This window comes from Thamnophis elegans, chromosome Z (genome assembly GCF_009769535.1).
Source record: "Thamnophis elegans isolate rThaEle1 chromosome Z, rThaEle1.pri, whole genome shotgun sequence".
Taxonomy (NCBI): Eukaryota; Metazoa; Chordata; class Lepidosauria; order Squamata; family Colubridae; genus Thamnophis; species Thamnophis elegans.
Window position 1 is genome coordinate 82805572 of NC_045558.1, and position 27404 is coordinate 82832975.

The 27404-nt window shown below is 39.8% G+C and overlaps 1 protein-coding gene across 1 annotated transcript in view; it reads right to left on the reverse strand.

The window, feature by feature from the left end:
* Positions 1–26915, reverse strand: part of CEP72 (centrosomal protein 72) — a 49531-nt gene extending 22616 nt beyond the window's left edge. Inside the window, exons 1-8 of the mRNA XM_032235894.1 lie at positions 26785–26915; positions 22830–22954; positions 20892–21084; positions 8913–9027; positions 7367–7545; positions 4997–5088; positions 4009–4060; positions 2192–2283 (exon numbers count right to left, since the gene is read on the reverse strand). Coding sequence (XP_032091785.1) covers positions 2192–2283; positions 4009–4060; positions 4997–5088; positions 7367–7545; positions 8913–9027; positions 20892–21084; positions 22830–22954; positions 26785–26884 — 948 coding nt within the window. The 5' untranslated portion in view covers positions 26885–26915. The remainder of the gene's footprint in view (positions 1–2191; positions 2284–4008; positions 4061–4996; positions 5089–7366; positions 7546–8912; positions 9028–20891; positions 21085–22829; positions 22955–26784) is intronic.
* Between the last annotated feature and the right edge of the window lie 489 nt (positions 26916–27404).

Below are 27404 nucleotides of genomic sequence, written 5' to 3' on the forward strand. Positions count from 1 at the left end.
ACCATCTCCTTGATTAATCAATACTAATGCCAATAATATCAAAAGTTGGTGGAATTAATAATCTTATAGCAATAGCAATACCAATGGCAATAACAATATACTCCCTTGATAGTAGTATTATAATATTAATTCCAATTCTTTACGTTCAACCTTATATGTGACCCTCCTGAGTTAAGTAATTATATGAAAATGTTCTGGGTCCCCTTGGTCCAGTAAATCTTCTTTCTCTCTGGACATTTAGTAATGTCCAAAGATTAACATCAGAATTCTCCAATAGTCAGCTCACGTCACCCCCCAAAAAATTTATGTTTTCTCTTAAGGTATACCATGGGGGGGGGGATTCCAGGTTTCACCAATAGATGTCACTCTTCCACAAGCTAACCAGATGCAGACTAACCAGAAACAGATGTGTCAAGAAACACTGCCATAAATCAGCTTTTATATCTTCTTCTTCAAATCTTCAGTAGTTAACTCATGTCCCCCTAAAGGCATCCATGTAGTCAGAGTTATTTACAGCCGGACTTTGTTATGTTAACTGATTAAGTTTAGATTCAGCTTCTCAGACAGTTCAAAGAAAAAGAAGAAATAGCCTCCAGCCTTCACTCAGCATATTCCTCTCGCCACTACAAAGGGGGTGGAAAAAAACAACTACCTCACTCCTTCTTTGAGCCCCTAAACTCTTGAGCTGTTTTGGAATAAAAATACCTTCCACCAAGATCAGGAACTGTTAAACCGCTCGTGACTCCAGCAGCTTCTCTGTAATAAATCCTCGCTTACTTTGAACTGCTGTCAGCACTCTGGGACGGCCTTTTCAGATCACCCTCTTCCACACCCGGGATTATGAAGGAAATTTCAAGCGCAGACCATAAACTGCCATCCTATGGTCGTGCCAAACCAACCTTCTCTTCAGTCTTCCCTACAGGAAACCTTCGGTTTACAAAAATCTTTCCAGAAACCCCTCCGGATGCCAGATCCAGATTCACGGAGCTCTCTGTTCAAGCAGCCATTCGGCTGGCAGCTAGCCCCGCCTCCGAAACATTTCCTGTGTAGCATGTGTTTCAATAATTCATCTTCAAAGTCTTATTTTGCATTTGTATTAGCACTTAAAATTCTTTCAGAAGCATTTGACCTGGGTCTTTTGCTTCATAGGACAATTAGCACCAGCAATTGAGTACTGGGTGGGGCAGTGGGCAATCAGCAGTGGGTGCGGCAATCGCAGGGGCTGTGGGGCCCAGCAGCTCTCATGGCAACTCTCACAACTGCTTTTTACTCGCAGGGGTGTAATGGGGATTGGTAGCAGTGTGCAGCCAGAATCATGGAGGCGTGCAACCGAACTGCCCACTTGACATTCAGGCCAGAGCCAAGGCACAGAGGCAATGATGTCGGGTGTCAAAATGGAAAGCAAACCATTTCAGAAACCATTTTAAAGCCACTGTCTATTATGAAAAATTGCAAAAAAAAAGAATTTACAAAGCTGAAAGGACATAATTTTCAATCTGTTTACATAGATTAAAAGGAAATTCATTGAGTGATAGGTAAGCTTGTGATAGATTTCTAAATCTAGGGTTTAAATTTTAAATTCTTAAAAAATGAAACTAAAAAAACAAAACAAAATAAAACTCCAAAGTGATTAATAAAAATGAAGTTTGGTTGAACCTGGAGTGCATGAAGGGTTGCATATATGGTCCAGGGCACAGTGAAACCTCTGATTCCCAACTGATTGCAACTGACTGTAAAAATGTTGGTTTATATGCTATCTACTCACAAAAATATCAGCTGCTCTGAGTATGTATGGTTAATCTCTAGGTCTCTCTTAGTAACAGAGAGGATTTCATCAGTTTGGATTGCATACCAGCTGTTTTTTTTGTCTATAATGCCCCCACATCTGCAGAGCAAAAAAAACTGCAGATGTTAGAAACCCAGACTAGGAATATACATGATCATTTTTTTGGTTGCTAGCATATAATTTTGCATTTAACCATATAGGCATTTAATCACTAACTGATTGACCTAACCCTACAGTTAAGAATTTATATCAAATTTATTGTGGATATTTTTACACACACATGCACATAAGTACATAAGTACACACGACACATAAAACATTCTATGAGATTCAATAAGTAAGGAAGGATTTACATTATATCTCAAATTTGTACATTTATTTTAAAAAATAGGACTGATAACTTACACCTCTGCCATTAAATCTCTGTTCTTTGAATTTAGATGCTTTTTGAACTGGTCCAACCAATTTCCGTGAAATGAGTAATGATTCATTCACTTCTGATGGGACATAAAATAGAAGAAACACACAGCTATTTAAACATTGCTTTAAGTGGAACATCTGAAATACAGTAGTTAAGTTATTCAAATTTATTGGATTAAGAGTGACTAGAATTAGGAGATGAAACATTCAAGACAGATTATTTTCATAAAAAATACTTGCCCAAAGCATCCAATTTATTTTGAAGATACATAAAAAATTAATTAAAGAAACAAATAACTACAGTGTACTTTAGATTTCTAACAAAGCATCAGCAGTTTCCTATATCCAGAATGGGACAATTGGCTGCAGCCACATGGCCATGCCCACTTCACTCCATCCCTAGACCACTACCACGGGAACCTCTCCCCATCCCCTCTGTCCCAAATGCTTAACCCCAGCCCTTTTCCTAGACAATTCACTGAGGGAATTTGTACCCTTCTACAGCCCGTGCTCCTCCCCCAACAATCTTGCCCCAATATTTTTCCCTGCTGCCTGGTCACAGGCGATGCACAACTACACCAAGTACCATAGGTGATTCCCCATATGGGACAATTAGCCACACAAATCAGATGGGTGCACTGTCTGCCTGCTACCCTGGTTTTGTTGCCAGCCCAGAATTCATCCTGTGATGCCTTGCCTCTGGCCATATACAGATTGCTTCCATTTGCCAGGTAGTGAGCAGTTGCAACAATGTGAAAGGTGCAGAGGGGGCAGTGGATGGAGAGAGACACTTGCATAACCACTTCTGAAACATCTTGCCAAGATTACTGTAGAGAATATTCCAGGTAATTGCCAGGCATCAGTCCAGTATCAAAGGCACTAAAACAAAATGTGTGTGTGTGTGTGTGTGTGTGTGTGTGTGTGTGCATGCGCACTTTTAAAAATTGGAAAAATGGTGGGGTTGAAAATAAATAAAAAGTGACAATATTGGCTAAGATGAGAGTAAAAATAAAACAGGATTTAAAGTTGTGAAAAAGTAATGTACTTGGGAATGACTCTTAGTAAAAACATTCTAAGTTATATAAACATAGTTACGTTAAAATGTGGAATGAGATAAAGATGAACATATTCAGATTAGAAAAAGTGCTGTTATTAAAATGAATGTATTACCTAAAATGTTATTTCTTTTTCAGACTATACTGATATTGATCAAAGACCTTCCTCTGAAATAGTGGCAGAAAAATATATCCAAATTTATTTGAGCAAAAAAACCCTCTAAGAATTAAATATAATGGGAAAGAAAGTGGTGGCCTGTCAAACTTCAGACTATATTACAAAGTCTATCGTTTGATATGCTTGAAAACTTAAAAAACTTTTAAAAACTCAAAGGTATTAGATCTTAGGTTTTGATTTGAGATTTGGGTGACATGCTTACTTATGGCATGATAAGGTAAAGCTTAAACCTGATTTTAAGATTCATTCTATTAGGCAATCAATTGGGCACATATGGATGAAATACAATAGAAGAGGCTATTAAGATACACAGGAAGCACTACATAAATTATTATCACAGCATATCTTTACATTGAAAGGAGATGCTACTGGAATTTAAATCAATGATGTTTACTAATACTTTTACTCAACAAATATTGAAAACTAATTCTAGATTCAGATTAGCCTTAAGCATGTCATTTTTTATATTAAAGATCAAAATTCAAATAATGATAATATATGTTATTAATTTGAATTTTTTTGCATTGAACATTGCAATGAAATACACCAAGTGTACTTGCATAATCTACCTTTATCAGTTGTTGTTCCTTTCAGTCTTTTCCTGTCTTCTGACACGGTATTCTAAGGGGGAAAAGTATATAAACATAATGTTTTGAACTGGAAGAAAAATATATGGTTTGGTGGAGCCTGAACTACAATCCCAAGAAACTCTCTATTAGTCACACTGAGCTGGAGCTGTTCAAAGTTTTAATTCAGCCACATCTAGAGCACACATCAATTTTAGGAATTTTTAAACCTTTAATATCTATCTAATCTATATGTATGCTACATTTAGATAGATAGATTTTCTATACATCTTTCCATTATTTATGGTGTTAGTAAAATACATGTACATTACATTAACAGTTAAATAACAGTGCTGTTTGTCTTAGAAAATAAATGCATTTATGAGACAAAGAAAAAATGGAGCTATATACCTTCACTAATGATAGAAAAATTGCCACACACTGAAAACATTAAAAAAAAACTTGTAAAAGTGTATTTTATAGACAAGTAACATCTAATTAAAGCCTTCTTGAAAAATAAACTATAATCACATACTTCAGACAAAGTAATATCTGACACCCCCCCCCCTTTTTTTTTGCTGGTGTTTGAAAGAAAGAGCCTAAATTCCAATCTCATGCTAAGAATAATAGGCTCTCTTATCTTCTTTCCTGTATCTTTGCACCCTCACCAGTTTGAATCTTTAATTTATATTCTCCTTGTCTATGGAGTTTGCACAAACATTTTAGCTAAATTAGAAACCAAGCTTGATTCCCCCAAAATATGTTATTTTAAAACTAGTAAACAGCAGCTTTTTGTTGCCTTAGGAATACAAATAGTTTGTTAATGAGTCAAAATCATGGAAAATGCTTTAAAATTATGGACATTTTGCAGCACTATTGACTGTTTTCAGTATCATGAAATAAAACATATTTCTGCAGAAATTGCATAATAGTTTAAAATATTTCATATAGAAAGCAAGTACAACACCAGACTTTTATTTATTTTCCTTACCTGAAATGAACATTTCTTTTGTAATAGGAAAAATTGGGGTAGGGAGAATTCTGATTTCCACTTCTTAGGATTCTCTTTCATTTCATAAATACCTTAGGAAGTAATGGGCTAAAATAGTAAATTGATCTACAAAAACACATAATATACTACATCATGGAAGATAGTAATAATACTATATTCAACACTTGACAGTCTGAGATTTCCCATCTCAGATATGTTGATTCCATTTCAGAATAAAAGCAATGAAACTAGGTATTTGGTTTACTGCAGTGGTCCCCAACCTTTTTATCGCCGCGGACCAGTCAGCCTTTGATGATTTTACCGTGGCCCGCTGAGCGCGCGCAGGGGTGGGGGGGCGTTGTTCGCGATGACACATTGATTGTTTATATATCATATTGTTTTGATTAAACAACTTTTATTTTATTGTATTTAAACATGCCTTACAAAATAAAATACAATTACATAAATATAAAGTGCTTTAATATGCCCCCCCCACCTGGACAGACTTATGTTCCTCAAAGACCATCCTGAACCCTCAACCCGGACCAACCTTTCTGCCCGCCCTCCCCCTCCCCACCACATTCGGCGGGCAAAGAACAGAGCGCGCGCGCGCGAATGCTGTGGAGAGAGAGAAAATAAATATATATATAAATATATAACTGTTTGGGAGTAAAAGCGGGGAGGCGCACCCGGCGGGGGGGGGGGAGGAGGAGGAAGGAGGGTGGGAAGGAAGCTGGCAAGCGAAGAACAGAAAGTAATTAGCAAGGATTAAAACGACCTGCCGGAAAAAGGAGAGGGGAAAAAAAAAACACCAGATCTGACGGCTAGTGCAGCCTCCACCAGAGGGGCTGCAGAAACACACACCGCCAGTCCTGTCCTTCCTTTCCAACCAGTCTCTCTCCGCGCGCGCATACACACACACACACACCACACAAACACACACCCGCCGGCAGATATGCACGCACACACACTTTTTTTTTTTGCAATTGGCAGAACTACGGTTTTCTTTCTTTTAAAAAAAAAAATTAAATGGAGGTGGGGTGTGTGTGGAGAGAAAGGGAGAGAAGCGGACACATAAAACCGAGCTGCACTCGCGAACCACAGCATGCATCTGGGTGACAAAATTGCAGGGAGAAAGCAGGAAAAGCCGAGGAGAGAGCAAAAAAAGAAAAGAGCCAGACCAAGCGCGGCAGGGCGGGAAGGAAGGAAGGAAGGAAGGAAGGAAGGGAAGAAAGGGGGGGTGCGAAGGAGAATGTTTCTTTTGGGGGGGTGAGAAAGCTTTTTAATTATCTGGGCGAGGCAGAGGGGTGAAGAATACATCTCGGAGCTTTAGCGGAACAAACGGTGGTGGTGGAGGAGGAGGAAGAGGGTGGCGATGATGATTGGGGGAGGTTTGAAAAAGCAGATCCAAGCGCAAAAGTTACTGAGTCATTTCAGCGGTGGCCGGAACAGTTTTCTTGACTCCCTCCCTCTCTCCCTCTCTCACTCTCTCTTTCCCTGGCGATGGATCAGTGCGGGAGGGGGGGAGAGAGAAGGGAGGAGACGGCGAGGGAGGGAGGGAGAGAGAGCCGAGGGTGGGACCAAAGGGGGGGGGAGAGAAATGCATTTAAGAGGAGCGGATTTAAAAGAGCGATCATGGCCCACGGCCGCTGCGCGGCCCGGTGCCAGGTACTCCACGGCCCGGCACCGGTCCGCGGACCGGGGGTTGGGGACCACTGGTTTACTGTGAGGAGTTGCTCCCATCATCAAACAATGAACCCAACAAAAATGAACTCATTTTCTTTCTGACAGAAAGTCAGGCTGAACATTTGGAACTCAAAGGAGCTACCAAAAAATGGTTTATATCCATCTTTACTTACTACTTTATATTTGTATCTGGATAAAAATCCATTTTCAAATGAACAAATGACACTTGACAGTTAATCAACTGTCATTCTCTGTTACTTGGCTTTCTTCCCTTTGGAAAGTATTATGAGTTTTTGTCCCATCAATACTCAGACAACTTATAATGTTCAAAATGGAATTATCTGATAATAGGACATATAAATAAGATGAGATACTCATTAAGAGTTTTTCTCACAAAATATGAGAAGAATACAGTTGAAATGTGTATTGTTGAGTGATTGTATGCAAGATGTAAAGATATATAATAATATATGCAGATAAATAAATATAAGAAGGAATAGGCCCAGTTAAGTGAATCAAGCATTCATATGCCTCTGTACAACATGTTAAACTTTCTATTCATTCTTAATAAATTCTCAAAATATGCCATCAATGAATCAAAATTCTACAGTCATTCAATCTAGTATTTATCCAGTATACTGCAGAGAATAATGAAAAAGAGATATTATTTTAAAAACTGCAAACTTTTTAAATTGTGAAGCTCTACTTCAGGATCCTTTTTAGATGATAAACTTATTTCTGCATGTTTTCTTAAATCCCATTCACATTTTGCTAAAAGACGTAAGGCTGTTTCATCATCTTCATCCACTGCCAGATACTTTTTTGACATAGAATTAATATATTCAACTCTTGGATGAATAAACCTGGAATGAGAAAATATGGCACAACAGCCTAATCAAAGAACTATCAAGACCACTCCCAGCACTGACAGGGCATACCACATATATAAAATGAGAACAAACCTTAGTCCTTTCTAACACATTAATTGACAAAAAAAGACAGAGGGGCTCATTCTGGCTTCACTTGACCGAGCCTTAAGTATAAAACCAGAATTGAGAAGACAGCAACCAGACAGCAGATGTACTGGGTTATGGACAGACCAAACTGCAAAATTTTTGCATGCACACAAAACGCCCTCTCTCAGTGAATCAGTAGTAAAGCGGTTGGGAACCCACTACTGAATAGCAACATTGATTGGAATATCTGCTGAATGGCAGGGAGGCACGCCAGCACTTTAAAGTGCATGCTGCAGCCCCAGCCATTCAGCGGGACCTGCTGAATGGCCGGGAGGCGCGCTGGTACTTTAAAGTACATGCCGCCGCACCGGGCCCAGCCATACAGCCCGCTGTATGACCGGGGCGGCGGCATGCACTTCAAAGTTCCAGCACGCCTTCCGGCCACTCAGCGAGACCTGCTGTATGGCCGGGGCGGTGGCATGTACTTTAAAGTGCTGCGCGCTGGGCTGGGCAGGCGGGAGATGGCACAGGTGCCGGAGCCCCTTCTGTCATCGTCCCTGAGGAGCCACCGAGAGGTTACAGCGGCGGCCATGTCTCGCAGAGTCACAGCAGCGTCTCCGGCATCGGTAGCTGCCGACCATGCCTCCTACCTGCTCCCTTCTCACTGCTTCTCGCCACCGCCGCGCTCTGCCGCCTCGCTCCCCCACCTCCTCCGTCCCCTCCGCTGTGTCCAACAGAGGCGTCTCGCATCTATGGCGGACATAGACGCGAGACGCCTGTCGGACACAGCGGCGGGGATGTTGCTCTTGCCTCACCAACCGTAATCCTCACTGCACATCACTGATAACAATATAATAGTATAATAGTTTTATATAAAGTATTGTATATTATTTATTTTATATACAATATATGCAATATTATAATAAAGCAAAATAATATAATAATAATGTTAATAATATTATCTGGCAAAATTGGCTAATTACTGAAAGTTTAGAATCAAGACCTGAAGCTTAAGAATGCATCTAGTGCAGCCCAGATAGAACAGTACCGGAACTTCCACTTTTTATTTATATTTTATCTAGATGTAAGGTTTATCGTACTATTTTTAAATCTCATTCCAAAAGGTTTTCTAGCTTTTGTAACCATGGCTTGGGAAACAAAAATAGAAAAACAATCTCATTGCAATAACATGAATTTCATTAGAATTTTAGTAATGGTTTCCAACATTTTCAAAACTGTGCTATTGTCATTTCTTCAGTTTATTTTTTTAATACCTGCTAGGTTTAATTCTTTTGGTTAAAACTGCAGATTTCTTGAATGTATAGGCCTGATCTGAGGTAAAATACAAAAGTGATGCTTTTCGGTCACTTTCTGTTACGGGACAATCATCTAAAAAAATCCAATATGACAATCACTTATACAGATATTTTGAAAACAATATATAAATCCAAACTAGCAATTTTAATAAAATATTATTAAATATATTATTAATAAAATATTAAATAAGATTAAACATTATCTAAGAATTTTAAAATGTGTATTTAAAAAAAATAAATGACAAAAAGTGATTTTTAAAAAATATCTACATAAAAATAAAGGTGCTATTAAAGAATTAACCCATATATATGCATACACACACATACATATACATACACAATACACTGCCTTTATCATTTTTACAAATAACAGTGAAGTTAACATATCCAACATACCTTCCTCTTCCTATTTTCCCCACAATAACCGAGTTGGGCTGAGAGAAAGTGAATGGCCTGACACCCCCCCCCCCCCCAAGCTGGTTTTCATGAGTATGGCAGCTCTTGAATTTACCATCTCTGCTTTCTATCCTGATGCATCAACTATGAAACCAAATCTTCTAAATATCTTCAATTCATGAAAGTTTCCTTACTTAGGCATTTGCAGTCTCATGTTACCTTGAAACATTTTAAATGGGAACTAGAAAATAATTAACCACAAAGTTGACTCATACTGACCTCTATTTTGTATTATGCTTATCTCTCTATAAGTAGAAAATCTTAACTCATCTTAACAGAATAACCCAATATCAGAGTTGGAAGGAACCTCAGAGCTCTTCTAGTATAACTCCCTCCTCAAACAAGTGACTCTATACTAGGAGTGTCAAACTCGATTTCATTGATTGCCACATCAAGGTTGTGTTTGACCCTCGAAAGAGATAGTGTGGGCATGGCCAGAGCAGGCGTGGCCAGCTCAACATCACTTGTGTCAGGGGTGCCTGTGGTACCCCAGGAAATCTGCCAGCGAAAATGGGCTCCCGAGCTCTGTTTTCGGCTGTGACGGCCTCCTGCAACCCTCTGACAGCAAAACAAAGCTCTGTTTTTGCTGGCAGAGGCACTACAGCCAGTCCTTCGCTGTTTCCACAATCTAGTCCCCAGACATTGAGTTTGATACCCCTGTTCTATACCACTGGAGACAGATAGCTGTCCAGTCTCTTAAAACCTCCAGTGATCAAGCACTCACAACTTCTGGAGGCAAGGCATTTCCCGATTGTTCTTACTATCAGGAAATTAGTTCTAGGTTGGATTGCTCTTTAACAAGTTTCCATCCATTATCATCCACTCTTGGAGAATAGATCAGTCCCTTTTCTTTGTGACAGCCACTTAAATATTGGGAAATTGCTTTAAGGTCACCCATAGACCTTGCCTCCATTAGACTACACATTTCCTGCAAATGTTCTTCATATATATTTAGCCTACAGTCCCTGATTCATCTTTGTTGCTCTTCTCTGAACATTTTCTAGGATCTCAATAGCTTTTTTGGATTTTGTGACCAAAACTGGATGAAGTATTCCAAATGTGGTCTCACTAGTGCAGTATAAAGCAGCACTAACCCCTCATATTATCTTGATATTATCCCTCTATTGATGGAGCCAAGGCTTTTGGCTTTTTTGACAACCGCAGCACACTGCTGGCTCATATTTGGTTGTCTACTAGGACTCCTACAGCTGTCTCACATTTACTACTAATGAGCAAGTTACCACCTATCCTATATCTGTATTTTCTTGCCTAAGTGTACAACCTTACTTTTCCCACTGAAATGCATTTTGTTGGACCGGGCCCAGTGCCAAAATGTCAAAATCCTTTTGGATCTTGAGCCTATCTTCTAAAGCAAAGGTGTAAAACTTGCATCATCATGGCAGGGTCACGTGACATATCAGAAAACTTTCCCTCCTTCACTAAACCGTACATGGGCATGGCCAGCGCATGACATATCCAACCCAAGGGCCACAGGTTTGACAGCCCTGCTCTAAAGTGTTGGCTATTCCTCCCAGCTTGGTGTCATCTGCAAATTTTATGAATTCCCTTTCTATCCCATCATCTCAACCATTTATGAAGAGTCTTGTGCCTAAGACAGATCCTTGAGGTACTCACTGCATGTCTTCCTCCACATAGATGTAACTCCATTAAAGATTATATGTTGAATGCAGCTGGTCAGCCAGTTATGAATCTACCAGGTAGTAATGCTGTCTAACCTACATTTTTCTACTTCACCAAATAGTACAGGTAGTCTTCAACTTACAAACATTTGTTTTGTGTCTGTTCAAAATTACAATTAAAATGACAAAAGTGACCTATGACCATTTTTCACACTTATAACTATTGCAGCATCCACATTCAGGTGATCAAAATTCAAATGCTTGGCAACTGACTCATATTTATGACTATTGTAGTGTCCCAGGATCATTTTAATAAGCAAAGTCATTGGGGGAGCCAGATTCATTTAACAAGCTTGTGACTAACTTAACAACTGCAGTGATTTTCTTAATAACTGTGGAAATAAAGGTTGTAAAATGAGGCAAAACTCACTTACAATTGTCTCATTTAACAATGGAAAATTTGGGATCAATTCTGGTCATAAGTACAATACTATCTGTATGTTTGTTGTGGTCTACGTTGCCTTGATGAAGCATTTTGCTTACCCTTTAATTTAGTAACTTTGTTTTTGACAAACTCATGTTGGCTTCTAGTAATGACTTTGCTTGCTTCTAGATGTTTGCAGATCTGTTGCTGATTGGTCTTTAGTTTCCTGGATCCATTTCCCCCTTTTTTCTGAAGAATGGGAACTACATCAGCTATTTTCCAGTCCTCTGGTAGTTCCTCAGTGGTCCTGGATCTTGGAAAGATATGGATCAGTTGGTTCAAAAATCATATTTGCCAGCTTCTTCCGAACTCTTGGATGTTAACCACCTGATTCTGCTGATTCAAATTCATCTAGAGTGGATAGGTATTGTCTTACTATTTTGTTACCACTTCTAACCTGTATTTCTTATCCATTTTTTCTGATACTACTTTTGATAAGTTGGACTCCCCCCCCCCTTTGTGTGTAGACAGATACAAAGAATGAATTAAGCAGTTCCACTTTCTATCTACTGCCCATCATCTTCTTGTTATCTTCTCCCATTAGTGGACCTCCATGACTTTTTTTTTACATGTTGCAAGAAGATTTTTTATTATTCTTATTATTGACATTTATTGTAATCTATTCTGAGCCTTAGTTTTCCTGACTTCATCTTTGCAGATTCGGGCTACTTGCTGATATTCTGTCTCAGTTATGTGCTCCTATTTCCACTATTGGGCATGTGCAAGACGGGAATGGCCGCCAGCCTTCTTCGCTCTGACTTGGGTAGGCGAAAAACGCTGAAAATATCATCGAACTAGCTTGGAGACCATGCAGGTAGGGGCCCCAGTGGTGGAGCGTGATTTAGGGGACCCGAGCAAGTGGTCATCTAGGGGGTCGCCGCTTTCGGGTCCTGGTTGGCTCGGGACAGCGCTGGATGAGATCGGGCAGCTGGCTTGTTTGCGGCCGCTGCGGCCCTCCTAGGTGCCCCCCTCCGCCCTGTCGGCTTGCAGCGTTCATGGCGTCTTCTGGCGTTTTCTGGCCTCGTTTTCATGACTGGGAGGAGCCCTTGGATTTCATCGGATTGTCATCGTTCCAGAGAGGGGGTGGTTGGCCTGGCATGGCGCTGGACGAGATCAGGCAGCTGGTTTTGTTGCCGCCGCCGCGGCCCCTTTGGGCACCCCCCCCCTGCCCTATTCGACTCGGCCTCCCCTGCGGCGTGGCCCTTCCTCTGCTTGCCCTCGCGCCTACGGGGCCTCCTCTTCTTGTCATCTGGCTCTCTCGGTTTGCGGTCGCTGGGCTTCCGGACTTATGATCTTGGTCTCATTTGTTGCGACCACTGCCGCCCACCGATGCCCCAGGGATGCCACCTCAGCCACTCCAGACTTTTGGACCCCTTTATTACACCGTTCCAGTGCATAAGAAAGGAAGGAAGATGAATCACTCTCCCTCTACACTACCGCTGATCTCCATCTACTCGAACTTATGAATCCGCCTTATGAATTTTATGAATTTGCTTGCACAATACTAATATTAACATCTGCGCAAACTTTCTGTATGTGGAATGTGTGTGATATGCATGTAGTTGAATGATCCCCGTTTTTAAATTAATTTAATTTTATTCTCTATTTTATTGTACTATTGCATGTTTTTAATGTTATAGTGGGGTATGTATGTGGAGAATGCCTGGCCGGTATATAAGGGGATTGAGAGTGCGACCTGGAGCCCTCTCCACTGAGTGCAGAAGCAGAAGTGGATGGGGGCCCGGATCTGCCTCTCATCCTAAAGTGCATGGTATGAATGGCCTGCCGAGAAGAATGGGGGCCATGGGAGGCGGGGTCTATGGGGATGGGGTGGGCCGGAGCATCGCGGTTACAACTGGGAGGGGCAGGTATGACGGGAGCTACAAGGCTAGCCATTACCGGAGAAGGAGGGTTCGCTACGTCACAGCGATCCCTTGTTCCGGCCCTGATAGCTCAACTCAAGGACCAGGTGACAAGATAAGTCAGGGCCCTGGTCTCAGGTTGCTGTTGCTAAATGCCAGGTCTGTGATTCATAAAGCTCCCCTCGCCCGGGACTTAATATTAGACGAGGGGGCAGACCTGGCATGTATTATTGAAACCTGGCTGGGCCACGAAGGAGGAGTCCTCCTCTCAGAAATGTGCCCAGAAGGGTTTCAGGTGCTCCACCAACCACGACAGAAGGGGTGGGGGAGTGGCAGCTATTATCCGGGAGTCATTAGTCCCTCGCAGGATCCCTGCTCCAGAGACTGTCGGGTGTGAGTCCCTCCTTGTGAAGTTGGATCTGGGGGGTCAAGTGGGCTTGTTTTTGACGTACCTACCTCCCAGCTGCGTCACAACAGCCCTGCCTGCACTCCTAGAGTCAGTAGCCGGACTGGCGGTTGAGTTCCCCAGACTTATAGTACTGGGGGACTTCGACCTGCCATCTCTTGGTGAACGCTCAGATGGGGCTCAGGAGTTCATGGCTTCCATGACAACCATGGACTTGACCCAGGTAATTCAGGGTCCGACTCATACAGCGGGACACACACTCGACCTTGTGTTTCTCTCAGGGCAGTGGAGACGTGATCTGGAACTAAAGGGGATAGAGATCTTGCTCTTGTCATGGTCGGATCGCTTCCTGCTGAGACTTGATTTTCGGAAGCTACTCCCCCACTGCAGGGAGGTGGAACCGATTAAATGGTTCTGCCCCAGGCGCCTGTGGACCCATTGGGATTTCAGACGGAGCTCGGAGAGATACCTGACCCCCTTGCCCACAATCCGACTGAGTCCTTGGTCGCTGCTTGGAATACAGCGGCGGCTGAGGCATTAGATCGGATTGCGCCTTTGCGGCCTCTCCGTGGCAGTGGATCCAGGAGAGCTCCTTGGTTTACCGAGGAACTCCGGGAGATGAAGCACCAAAAGAGACGCCTAGAGCGACACTGGAGGGCTAGTAACTCCGAATCCGACCAAACACAACTAAGAGCCTTTATTAGGACTTATTTAGTGGCGATACGGGTGGCAAAAAGTACTCATTTTTCTGCTCTTATTGCGTCCGCAGAATCTCGCCAGGCTGCCTGTTTAGGATAACCCGCTCCCTCCTGAAAGGGAGGGATGCGGGGGAATCCTTACAGGGAAGAGCTGAGAAATTTGCCCAGTTTCTGTCGGACAAAGTCAGTCAGTTTCAGATGGACCTGGACTCCATTTGGACAGTGCCACAGAGATGCCAAGGGAGGGCCTTTATCAAATTTTGTGGAGTGAGTTCCAGCCTGTCACTCCTGAGGAAGTGGACAAGGCCATGGGGGTGATGAGTACCGCCACCTGTTTGCTGGACCCGTGTCTCTCCTGGTTGGTCTCGACCAGCAGGGAGGTAACATGAGGCTGGCTCCAGAGGATCGTGAACACCTCTCTTCAGGAGGGATTTTTCCCGCAACCTTTGAAGGAAGCGGTGGTGAGACCCCTCCTCAAGAAGCCTTCTCTGGACCCAGCTGTTCTTAAAAACTATCATCCAGTCTCCAACCTCCCTTTCTTAGGGAAGGTTGTTGAGAAGGTGGTGGCCTTCTAACTCCGGCGAACCTTGGATGAAACGGATTATCTACATCCCTTTCAGTCTGGTTTCAGGCCTGGTTACAGCACTGAAACTGCTTTGGTCGCGCTGACCAATGATCTCTGGCAGGCCAGGGATAGAGGACACTCCTCTATCCTGGTGCTCCTTGACCTCTCAGCGGCCTTCGATACCATCGACCATGGTATCCTTCTGCGACGGCTGGAAGAGGTGGGAGTGGGAGGCACTGTTTTACGGTGGTTCTCCTCTTACCTCTCTGGCAGGTCACAGTCGGTGTTGGTCGGAGGACAGAGGCTGACCCCTAGGCCCCTTAAATATGGGGTGCCACAGGGCTCGGTCTTGTCCCCCCTCCTATTTAATATCTACATGAAGCCGCTGGGTGAGATCATTCGCCGGCACGGGATTAAATATCATCAATATGCGGATGATACCCAGCTGTATTTCTCTGCCCCGTGCCAACTCAGTGAAGCAGTGGAAGTGCCAGTGCCTGGAAGCTGTCAGAGTCTGGATGGGAGTGAACAAGCTTGCACTCAACCCTGACAAGACTGAGTGGCTATGGATGTTGCCCCCCAAGGATAGTCCAGATATTCCATCTTTAAGCCTGGAGGGGTGAAACCTTACACCCCTCAGAGAGGGCCTGCAACTTGGGTGTCCTCCTGGACCACAGCTGACACTAGAACACCATTTGTCAGCTGTGACCAGGGAAGCTTTTGCCCAGGTTCGCCTAGTGCACCAGTTGTGGCCCTACCTGGACCGGGAGGCACTTCAAATGGTCACTCACGCCCTCATCACCTCAAGACTTGACTACTGTAACGCGCTCTACATGGGGCCCTGAAAAGTGTTCAGAGACTACAATTGGTCCAGATGCAGCCACGCAAGCGATACTGGGTGTACCGAGATACACCCATGTTACATCCATCCTCCGCGAGGTGCACTGGCTCCCTATCGGTCTCTGAACGCGCTTCAAGGTGCTGGTTTTCACCTTTAAAGCCCTGCATGGCTTAGGACCCGGATATCTACGAGACTGTCTTCTGCCACATATCTCCCAGCGTCCGATAAGATCACACAGGATGGGCCTTCTCCAGGTGCCGTCGACTAGACAATGTCATCTAGCGGCTCCTTGGGGGAGGTCCTTCTCTGTAGCTGCCCCGGCCCTATGGAACGATCTACCCCCAGAGATCCGGACCCTCCCCACTCTCTCGGCCTTCCGAAAGTCTACTAAGACCTGGCTATTCTGGCAGGTCTGGGGCTGTTGACCTCATGAATGAGGTCCAGCCCCACTAAGATTGAGTGCACGATGTGTCTTTTTAACTTGCTTTCCCTTTTAAGTTTTTTTCTTAGTATTCTTTTTAGAGCTGTTTTTATGTAAGCCGCCCGGAGTCCTTCGGGATTGGGCGTATAAATTCATTAAACTTTGACCTTTTTATATTTGCCCTTTTTGTCTTTCAGTTCATCACAGTTATTTATGCAGCCATCTCTTGTAGGATCTCTTATTTTTCCTTTTTATTGGTACTGTGCTAGATTGGGCTTCTATAAACCGCTTTTCAGAATTTCCCAAACTTCTTGGATTGCTTTTCTATTAAGAATTTCTATTTGTGTAATTTTTTCCAGATTTTCTCTAAGTTTGTTGAAATCAGCTCTTTTACGGTCCAAGTCACTAGTTTGACTTTGTTCTTCCATGTTTGTCTTTCCATTATGTTGAATATCAATAACACATGATTACTCTTGGCAAAGTTCCTGTAACCAACTCCTTCCCTAATTTCAGTTGGTGAAAATTAAGTCCAGTATAACTGACCCTGTAGTTCTCTTCTCTACTTGTTGAGAGGCACAGATGTCTCCTAGGTTCCTCAGGAACCTGTTTGATCTCCCACTAGTGCAGAATTTGTCTCCCAGTTGATGTCAGGATAGTTACCGATGTCATTACTATTGTGCTGTGCTTTCTGCATATCTTTAACTTGTTAGCTAAAAATCAATCTATTTTCTCTGATTGGTTGGGTGATCTGTAACATATACCAATGGCAATGTCATTTCTTTTTCCTTTTATATTAATCCAAATGCATTCAAGAAGGTTTTCATCATTGTTTTGTTGAATTTCTATAGAGGTGTAATTGTTTTATATATTGCGCAACTCCACGTATTCTATTATTTTTATTTTATTTCATTTTTTAACAATTTGAATCCTTCTATCTGTATTATGGTAATCAAGCTGTAGTCATGGGTTTCAAACTGCCAAATTTCGATAATGGCAACAATGTCATATTTGCCCTCAGGTACCTGGGACTTCAAGTTCATCTGGTTTGTTCCTCATACGTCTCCTAAAATAGGATATTGAGGAGGCAAATACAGGGAAACTAAAAAAGATTCAAATGCCTATACACTAACACTCAAAGTGTTATTGTATAGGCATTTGAGTCCTATTTAGTGACCCTATTTTACTTCCTCTATCTCCTATTTTATATTTAAGTTCCCCTTCTTTCTTATTACACAGGTCTGCAAAAAAAATTTTTTCGAGAGCTGTTTTAGTTATTCCACATAATCTTTATGTTTTTTGGTGTGCTGAATCTGAAAATGACCTCCATTTTTTCATAGGACATCACGTTTCCTGACAATTTAGGTAACTATGTTAAATAAGGCAATACCTCAAAATAAATGGAAATAGACTTATAAAATTAAAGTTTTATTACAATATTTTCATGAAAATCCTTTTTTGAACTGAAATGAGCTCACCTACACACACTAAACTCGATTCTTCTTCCTTGTGAGGCTCCTCTTGGTGCATTTACGCTTGTGAGTAGCATCTGGAATGTCTCTCTGAAACATCCAACAATAGTCTGCCATCATTGTAATGCTCCATTTTCCCTGGTATCTCCTCTTTAATGTCTTGGTGGAATCGTTCACCTTGTTCCTCATTCACAGCTCCCAAATTTTCAGGAAAGTAGTCAAGGTGGGACTGGAGGAAATGCACTTTCAAACTCATCAGGCAACCTAAAGCTTGAAATGCTTTCAGCATTCTTCCGACAATCTTTTTGTAGTGAGGATCTTTGTTATTGCCTAAAAATTTCTGTACGACTTCTTTAAATGCAATCCACTCTTCTTTTTGAGGATCCGTCATGGTATTGACAAACTCTTGATCAACTATAAGCCTTCTAATGTCTGGTCCAATGAACCCACCTTCCTTCAATTTTGCCTCCAACAGGCATGGAAATTTGATGACCAAGTATTTGAGGCATTCTCCATCTCTTGCAAATGATTTTATGAATTGCTTCATCAATCCCAATTTTATGTGGAGAGGTGGTAGAAGAACTTTATGGGAAGGTACCAAAGTTTCTCGGAGGACATTTTTTTCACCGTTAGCAGCCTCTTCTTGGTCCAGTGATTTTGTCGGTCTCGATTGTCTCATACACACAGAAAACAAGGGTATTTGGTATACCCAGCTTGTTGCCTGAGCAGCATGCACAAGACCTTCAAGTCCCCACACACTTGCCAACCATGGTCTTCATATTTAAGTTTACAAAGAACCAATTCCAAATTCTTGTAAGTTTCCTTCAAGTGTACGGAATGATCTACAGGTATGGAAGCGTAAAAACCATTGTGGAGTAAAACTGCTTTGAGACTTCTTTTTGAAGAATCTATAAAAAGATTCCATTGCTCTGAATCATATTGGATTTTAAATTGACCCATCAGACCTTCGACATCGATGCAATAAACCAACTTGTCTTCCTGGGTGAAGTAAGGAACGAACTCCCTTTCACGATGTCTGCACCATGAAGATGACACTCCTGGCAACAATAAATTCCTGCTTTTCAGCCTTGATCTGAGTAACTCAGTGGCATCTTTGGGAAGATTCAATCTCTTACCAAATCATTAATCTCCTCCTGAGAAAACAATTTTGGTCTTGTATCATCTTCCAAGTCAGAACTTGATTCATCATCTGGTTCAGGTATGACTTCACCTTCATCAGAGCTAGGTATCTCTTCCAAGGGAGCAGCGGGCTTGGGTACTGGTATATCTGTGCCATGGGGGATGGGACGAATTGCTGAGTGAAGATTGGGGTATGAAATGGAATGCTTCCATTTGGAATTAAACCCTTTCACATAGCATGAACAAAAGTAACAGTCATCACTATGGTTCTTTTGCTCTCACCATACCATAGGGATCCCATAACAGAAATATTTTTTCTTACCCTTGAAACGGTTTCGGAGGTCCTCAACACACCGTTTGCACACTTTATGAGGCGTCCAAACTTTATCTTGATCTCCAATTTTTATTCCAAAGTATGCAAAATATACTTTTTTCACAAAGTCTGTAATATTCTGCTGTTGCTTCAACACTGTATATTCACCACAGATGAAACAGAAACTGTCTGGCGAATTAATACACTTTCGCAGAGCCATAACGGTTGAAGAATGACAAGCTAACATAAATTGCAATGAAAAAGTGTGAACAGCCTAGAAATAAGAACCTGATTATGATTCGTGCACAAGTGTGGCATGCAGGAGAGAGCAGCTCTGCGTATGTACACGAGATGTCACAGTGCTGGTCATGCCCACTGCACTGACTGGAGATGCTGCTATCTGCCTTGGGTCTCCCTCCCACTGAATTCTTCAGGAAAGATTAACCCCTTCTACCATTAGAAGCACAAACTTAAAACTTGCTTAACATGTATATATTGCTGACTATCAGATTTACAGTGCTATATTTTTTTTACATAACTCGGACAAACTCTTTAAGGTTTTTTTGGCATTTTATATCTTAAATGTACTTATGTGAATTAATTAATAGTAATTTGGACTTTAAATTTGGTTAAAAACCCATAATATAAAAGAAAATACCAAAAATTTTAAAAAATTGATAAATTTGAAGACAATTTTGCATGTTGTGGCAAATCATGATATCTAGGAGTTTTTTCAATATTTTCTTTGTTTTCAGCACATCAAAATACATGGAAATTAGATGAAAATAATCAAATAGCTTTTTAGTCGCAGACCTGTGATTGGTTGATTGCCCTTTCGATTTATACTAGGAATTAGCTTCTGAAAATTTGTCTCCCTCCCCCTCCAGTTTTAGTTTAACGCTCTTTGGATATGACTAGCCACTTGGTTTCCAAAGACATTCTTCAGAGTTCTTATAAGTAAAACCCATCCCCTGACAAAAGCACCCTGTGTAGGTATTGAAGATTTACACCTTCAACTAAATCACACAATTTTCCATGATAGTTTTTCCCCCATAAGGGGCTATATAGTTGTAGTATACACTGGCCAACAAGGAAAGGTACAAAGCATTCTACTGGAGGTCAACATTTCAAACCAATATTTCCTATTTCATTTTGATTAACACATCTAGAAGAACAATCTGTTAAGCTATAGAATATTTGGTTCTTCTGCTTTATTTTAGATATATGACACCAATACTGAAACAAACAGACAATGGATTCCCCCAACTATTCTACAGTGGCTTTGAAAGTTAGTTTTTTCCAAGAAAAACATCTTAATTTAAGAAAATCCCATAAAGAGATGGTGTATGTCTATGGTGGATTGTGAGTATCAGGCAAATCATTCCTACATCTATTCTTCCTCTACTGCAATCTTCTCCAACAACTAGATAGAATTATATATTTTACATCTACCAATATTACATGCAAATATAACACACCAGAAGAAGAAATGAGGTCACTATAGTTATCTCCTGCAATCACTTGAAACCAGCAAATAAATTGTATGTGCTGGAATCATCCAAACTATAGATAAATTATTAAAATTTCAAGTTTAATTAGTCCATAATCTGACCAACAGTAAAATTTGTGCAAGCCTACTTACCTAACTTTTTGAGATTAGGAAGCATATGTACAACAAAAAGGCGATAATCTGATTCATTTTTAACAACAGGATTCAGTCGGAAATCCACAACTTGAAGTGCAGTTAAATTGTGGAGTCGTAGCACTTCTGATAAAGAGGAGATGTGATTGAAGTAGAGATTGAGCTTTTCTAAGTACGTGAGATGTTTAAGGCCCTGTTTTAAAATATGAATAAACTTACTCAGTGAACTTACTCTTGTAAAATGACTAAAATGACTAAGACTAAGATTCTCTTTTTCATACATATGTTTTATAATACCTGTGCAAAAAGGGGGGAAATTTACATCATGCAATTTGCTCCCCTTGGCACTTTATCACCTTCTACATCTACATATAGTGGATGCCTCTGTAAAGAGGATATCTCAGATGAGAACTGAAATAATGATTATTTCTCAGTATCTCACCCTTGTCAAGATATTTCAGATGTGTAGGCTGCTAAATTATAGATCAATTTACAATTATGCATAAAAGTCGGTGAACTCTATTGAATTTTCAATGTTTCTGCATAAATATACTCTAAAATATGATTTATTTTGCACACAAGTGCCAAAACTAAACAAAGAGAACTATGTTAAACAAATTAGTCCAAAAACGTTATATTTCTTCATTTATTCATTGAAGAAAATTGCTCACCTGAACTAAAATAAATACTTTAACACATAGGGAATGCCTTTCATTTTCCACATTTTAAACATTTGCCTCAATAGTCCCTTTACTACTTGTTACAAAGTAGTAAATAACAAGTAGTACTTGTTATTCTGCACATATGGAAAATCTCTATACATGTGCTTTATTATATCAGGATATTTTCATGCCAGGACCATTTCAATTGTTAGGTAGTAAACAGATATATTTAATAAATCCAAAAATAAAATCCCCAAATATACAATGGAAAATATGCAAACTCCCAAAACTTTTTTTTTTAATAAATGTTTTTTAATTTTAGTTTAAAACAGGTACACATCTTTCTTTACATCTGTAGAAAATGTATCAATCAATTACAGATAAGTTTTGGTACATCTCCTCCACAGTCAATCAACATAACTCATATTAACTAAAGCATTGTTATATATCCATTTTCATTTAACTGTAATTATTATTTAGGAATATTGATGAAAGTAATAATCTTGAACAATCCCTGCCCACACCAGTGGGAGAGGAAAAAAAAAAGAAAAAAGAAAAAGGACAGATAAAAAATAAAAATAAAAATAAAAAATAAAAATAATACAAAAAAAGACAAAAACGACAAGAGACAAGGCAGGAAAACAAAACAGAACACAGGTGTCTATCATAAGAAAAAAAAAGAAGTATATCAACTGGTTACAACATGCTTTGGTGCTTCTCTTCCATTAACTCATATTAATTCAAATATCTCAACTCGAATATTTACCATATCAACATCATTATACCTCCAGTTTTAATTACCTATGGTTATTTAAACATCCCTCATCCTTAGCTATGCATTACATAATTAATCCATAACACATGCTGACATTTCATTTACTTATTTGTAAAATCCTCTATTATCATCAAATCCTCATATCCTATTTTAGCTGGACATCCATAATATTTAATTATATCATATATCATAACATTTTCCCAGTATTGATTAACATTTGATTGTATGTATTTTATTTAGTTTTTTAATAGTGATAATTATTGTAGTTAATACTCTTTATGTATAATCTCCCAATTGTTAGTTATCATATCAACTCCACATTATATACATTACTATCAATATCAATTATTATTCAACTATATCTGTTACAAGAAAAAGCAATTAGATTTAACTAGTTTTCAATTGTATTCTTCAATCTATCAGCCAGTTCCAAATTATATATATTACTATCCATATCAGTCATTATTCAGCTATGAATAATAAACTCCCAAAACTTTTTACCTCCAATGTAATCAGTGCATTGCGTGAGAGGTCAAGAGATTTCAGATAAACAAATTTTTTCAAGGAATTTCCTAAATGAGTGATCTTTTCATATATTCCAGGAAGAGACAATGATCGGATATCAGCTGAAATGGAAACATTGCTGGCAATTTAATATGACTTACTTTTGATAATACTTATAAAAAGGAAGTGGGGAATCAGACATGTACAGCAGGTTGGGGGGGTTTTAAAAGAAAGAATTACCATTAGAGGAGAATATTTGTAGCTCTGAGTTGAACTATGTAACATCATCATAATTCCTTGATTGGTGTGCTGTTTATGGCAAGAACTACTAACTCAAATAATCGTAACGTAAACAATGGGCTAATAAGAACCATGGAGAACACTCCCTCCAGCACTAACAGGGCAAGCCACACAACCGCATATAGGCACAGAGAACAAATCCCACTACATTTTAGCATTTATTATATATTATCTAGTTGTGTAACTAAGCTTAAAGAGTACCAAGGACCTCACAATCAAAAGAATTGTAAGGCATGATTTTGGCCATTGCCTCCAACTTCAAAAATGTAAATTAAAACATTCCATGTAAATGGCTACCTACTCTCTGTTTGCATATATTTATTGAAGAGAAGCCTATCATTTGCTTAGATTATTGATTCTATTGCAAAGTGATTTAATGACTATTAATTTTTTTATAATAAATTCTGCCTATCCTTCCCAGAAATCCATTACAGGTAATGCTCAACTTACAACCATTCATTTAGCCGTTCAATAGCACTGAAAAAAAGTGACTGACTGCTTGCACTTACAATCATTGCAGCATCCCTATGGTTATTTGATCATAATTCAGACATTTCACAACCTGCATATATTTAGAAAGGTGGCAGCATGCTGAGGTTATGTGATGGCAACCTTCCTACCCAGCTTCCAACAAGCAAAGTAAATGGCAGAATTCACTTCATGACCATACAATTCACTTAAAACTGCAATTATTTGGTTAACAACTGTGACCAAAAAGGTCATAAGATTGGGTACAACTCATTTAAATAACCACCTTGTTTAGCAATGGGTATAGGGACGTGGTGGCTCAGTGGCTAAGACACTGAGCTTGTCAATCAGAAAGGTCAGCAGTTCAAATCCCAAGTGCTGTGTAACAGAGTGAGCTCCTGTTACTTGTTCCAGCTTCTGCCAACCTAGCAGTTCAAAAGCACGTAAAAATGCAAATAGAAAAATAGGGACCACTTTGTGGGAAGGTAACAGTGTTCCATGCGCCTTCAGTGTTTAGTCATGCTGGCCACATGACCACGAAGATGTCTTCGGACAGCGCTGGCTCTTCAACTTTGAAACAGAGATGAGCACCGACTCTTAGTCAGGAACAACTAGCATAAATGTACGAGAGGAACCTTTACCTTTATCTTTTTAGAAATGGATATTCTGGTCTCAAATTGAGAACTACCTATATGCTTTCTACTTGCATAGACATCCTCACACATCCAAATATACACGAGACACATATACACAATCATACAACTTTTTTACAACTATAGTACCCATAACTGATATTTAGTTTGTAATCTCTTATTCTAGATTCATTTCCTCATGCACCAACCTAGCTATTTCCCATCTTATGTAACTGCTTCTGCTTTTTAAATGAAGACCATATATTTGTCTCTAGTGTTTTTTTAGCCAAATGAAAAATATGATAATAAAAGGCCAGTCCAGCACAATACCACTGAAAAAGAAAAATAAGAAATTGAAGAAGAAACCAGCATGGTTGCACAAAGATCTCTCTGATAAACTGAATGACAAAACAGGATAAGTACAAAAAATGAAAGAGGGACACCTAACTGAGACAGAATATCAGCAGATAGCCAAGTTCTGCAAAGATGAAGTCAGGAAAGCAAAGGCTCAGAATCAACAAAGTCTTGCAACAAAAGTCAAAGATGATTTTTAAAAGTTTCTTTTAACATATAAATAACAATAAAAAAATAAAGGAAACAGTCTGTACACTAAAGAGAGAAGATGGCAAGAGAATAACAGGCAGTACAGAGAAAGCAAAGCTGATTAGCTAATTATCTGCATCAGTCTTCAAGAGAAAAAAAACTATAGCCTTACCTACAAAAAATATAACTGCAAAAAAAACACTAGAAATAAAAGTTAGAATAAGCCAAAAAAAAAAGAAGGGGGTTAGATAACATCTGTCTGATCTTGATGAATATAACTCACCAGGACAGATTTAACCCAAAGTTCTAAAGGAACTGGCAGAAGTCATCTCAGAACTATTATACTATATCTTTCAAAAATCCTGGAGCATGGAAGTACCTGACAATTGGAAAACGGCTCATGTGGTTCCCATCTTCAAAAAAAAAAAGGAAAACAAGAGACTCAGGAAATACAGATCAATCAGCCTAACATCAATACCTGGGAAGATATTAAAAAAGATTTTAAAAACCAGATCTGCAAACATCTAGAAACAAATAAAGTAATAACTAGACATCAGCACGGGTTTGTTAAAAACAGATTATGCCAAACCAATTTTATTTAATTCTTTGACAAAGTGACTAAATTAGTAACTCAGCAAAATGCTGTGGACATAATATACTTAGATTTCAGCAAGGCATACAACAAAGTAGATCATAACCTACTTCTTGGTAAGCTAGAAAAAGTAGGTAGATAACATCACCACCACATGGATTTGTAACTGGCTGACAAATAATACTCAACAGTCCTTAATGGTAAGTCTACATGGAAGGAAGGAAGCAGTGGGGTACCACAAGGTTCCGTCTTAGGCCCAGTACTCTTCAATATCTTCATAAATAATTTAGAAGAGGGAACAGAACAGGAACTTATTAAATTTGCAGATGATAATAAACTGGCAAGAGTTGCCAACTGCCTAGATGATAGGCTCAAGTTACAGATGGATCTTAGCAGACTAGAACCCTGGGCCCTATCTAACAAAATGAAATTCAATGTAGAGAAAAGTAAAGTATTAAACTTTGACAAGAAAAACCAAACATGCACATATAGATTGACTTAATAGCAGCAACTGTGAAGGGATCTTGGAGTCTTAGTGGACAGTCAATTAAATATGAGCTAGGAGAGTGTGGTGGCAGCCAAAAAAGCTAATGCAATCCTAAATTGCATTCACGGAAGGTAATCAATCAAGATTACATGATGTATTAATACCACTCTATAAATCCTTAGTAAGACCACATCTAGAACACTTAGAGGTAGGTTGTTCCCGATTCGGCCCAGATCTGACATCCATCTGTCAGAAATGGTACAGGGTCTCCTGCTGGATCAGGGGGTTGGAGGTGGACTACAAGGTGCCTTCCAACTCTGTTATTCTATTCCTATTCACTTTATAATAGTAACTAGAAGCTTGAATTGTACCTGGAAGCATTCACCCATGAGGATGGAAAATTGTAACAGGACATCATAATGCCTATTATTCAATTTAAGTACTTATGTCAGATGTGATACAAGTAATAAATTGTATTCTTTGTGTGATAATGCTATAATTTTGATATTAAATGGGAAACCTTAAAGCACAATACACATATAGCATTTCTATTATCTATTTTAAAATATTCCTAGACAGAATTGCCCTGTAGCTTTGGATCCTCCCACCCCCACCTACAATCCATCGAAAATACAATACATATTGCTCTCTTACAGGACAATTGATTCATATTAAAATGAGCCCAATTCTTCTAATTCTTAAAAGAATTGATAAATACTAAAGAAGGGACGTTTTCCTGAAAGATCATTCTTCCCCCTATTAGGAAGTGATCTAGCAAATAATACAATCGAACATCTTCATTTAATTTCTCTATTTCCTCTGCCCGTCTTTTGCCATCTCTTCCTACTACGAGGCAAAACGGCGACTAAAAAAGCCTTTTTCTCTCGCAGCCATGTTCCAACTTCCCACGCCCAAAAGCTGGATGATCACCGAGATTTTGGCGTCTCAGGTTAACTCTCTCTCGAACATCTTCCTCAGTCAATAACATTCCGAGGGCAGCCGTGGTTTTCAAATAGTTAGATACATACATAACAAACTCTAACTCCGCATAGCAGACAAATCAAAACTAACGCCGCGAGTTGATGCAGCAGCCTTCAAAACAAAAGAAAGTGCGCGTGCGCCCGATCGAACTGACGAACCAATTAAAATATCTATGAGTTTGAACTGCCCTATGGAAGTGCTCAGGTACTCAGGTAGATTCTCTCCAGTTCCTAGGCAACGGTACGCAGGTAAACCCGCTATTCCGTAGATATGGAGGGGTGGTTGCATAGATCTAACTATACAGAACATCCAAAATGATGAAGATTGGGATTCTGCATAGTCTATGCCCAGATTCACAAACTGAAATCATTTTAATCTGCTGTAAACCATATTAAGCAACTGATATGACAGTACTATTTTAAAAATATTTTAAAAATGGAGCTGCCAGTCCATCTTGCTCTTTCAAATCTTGTATAATCTTGAATTTAATTTTTGTCTTTCATTGGACCACGTATAAATTGTTATTTGTTTATGCCAATTATTTAATAGCAGTATTTTAATGGAATCAT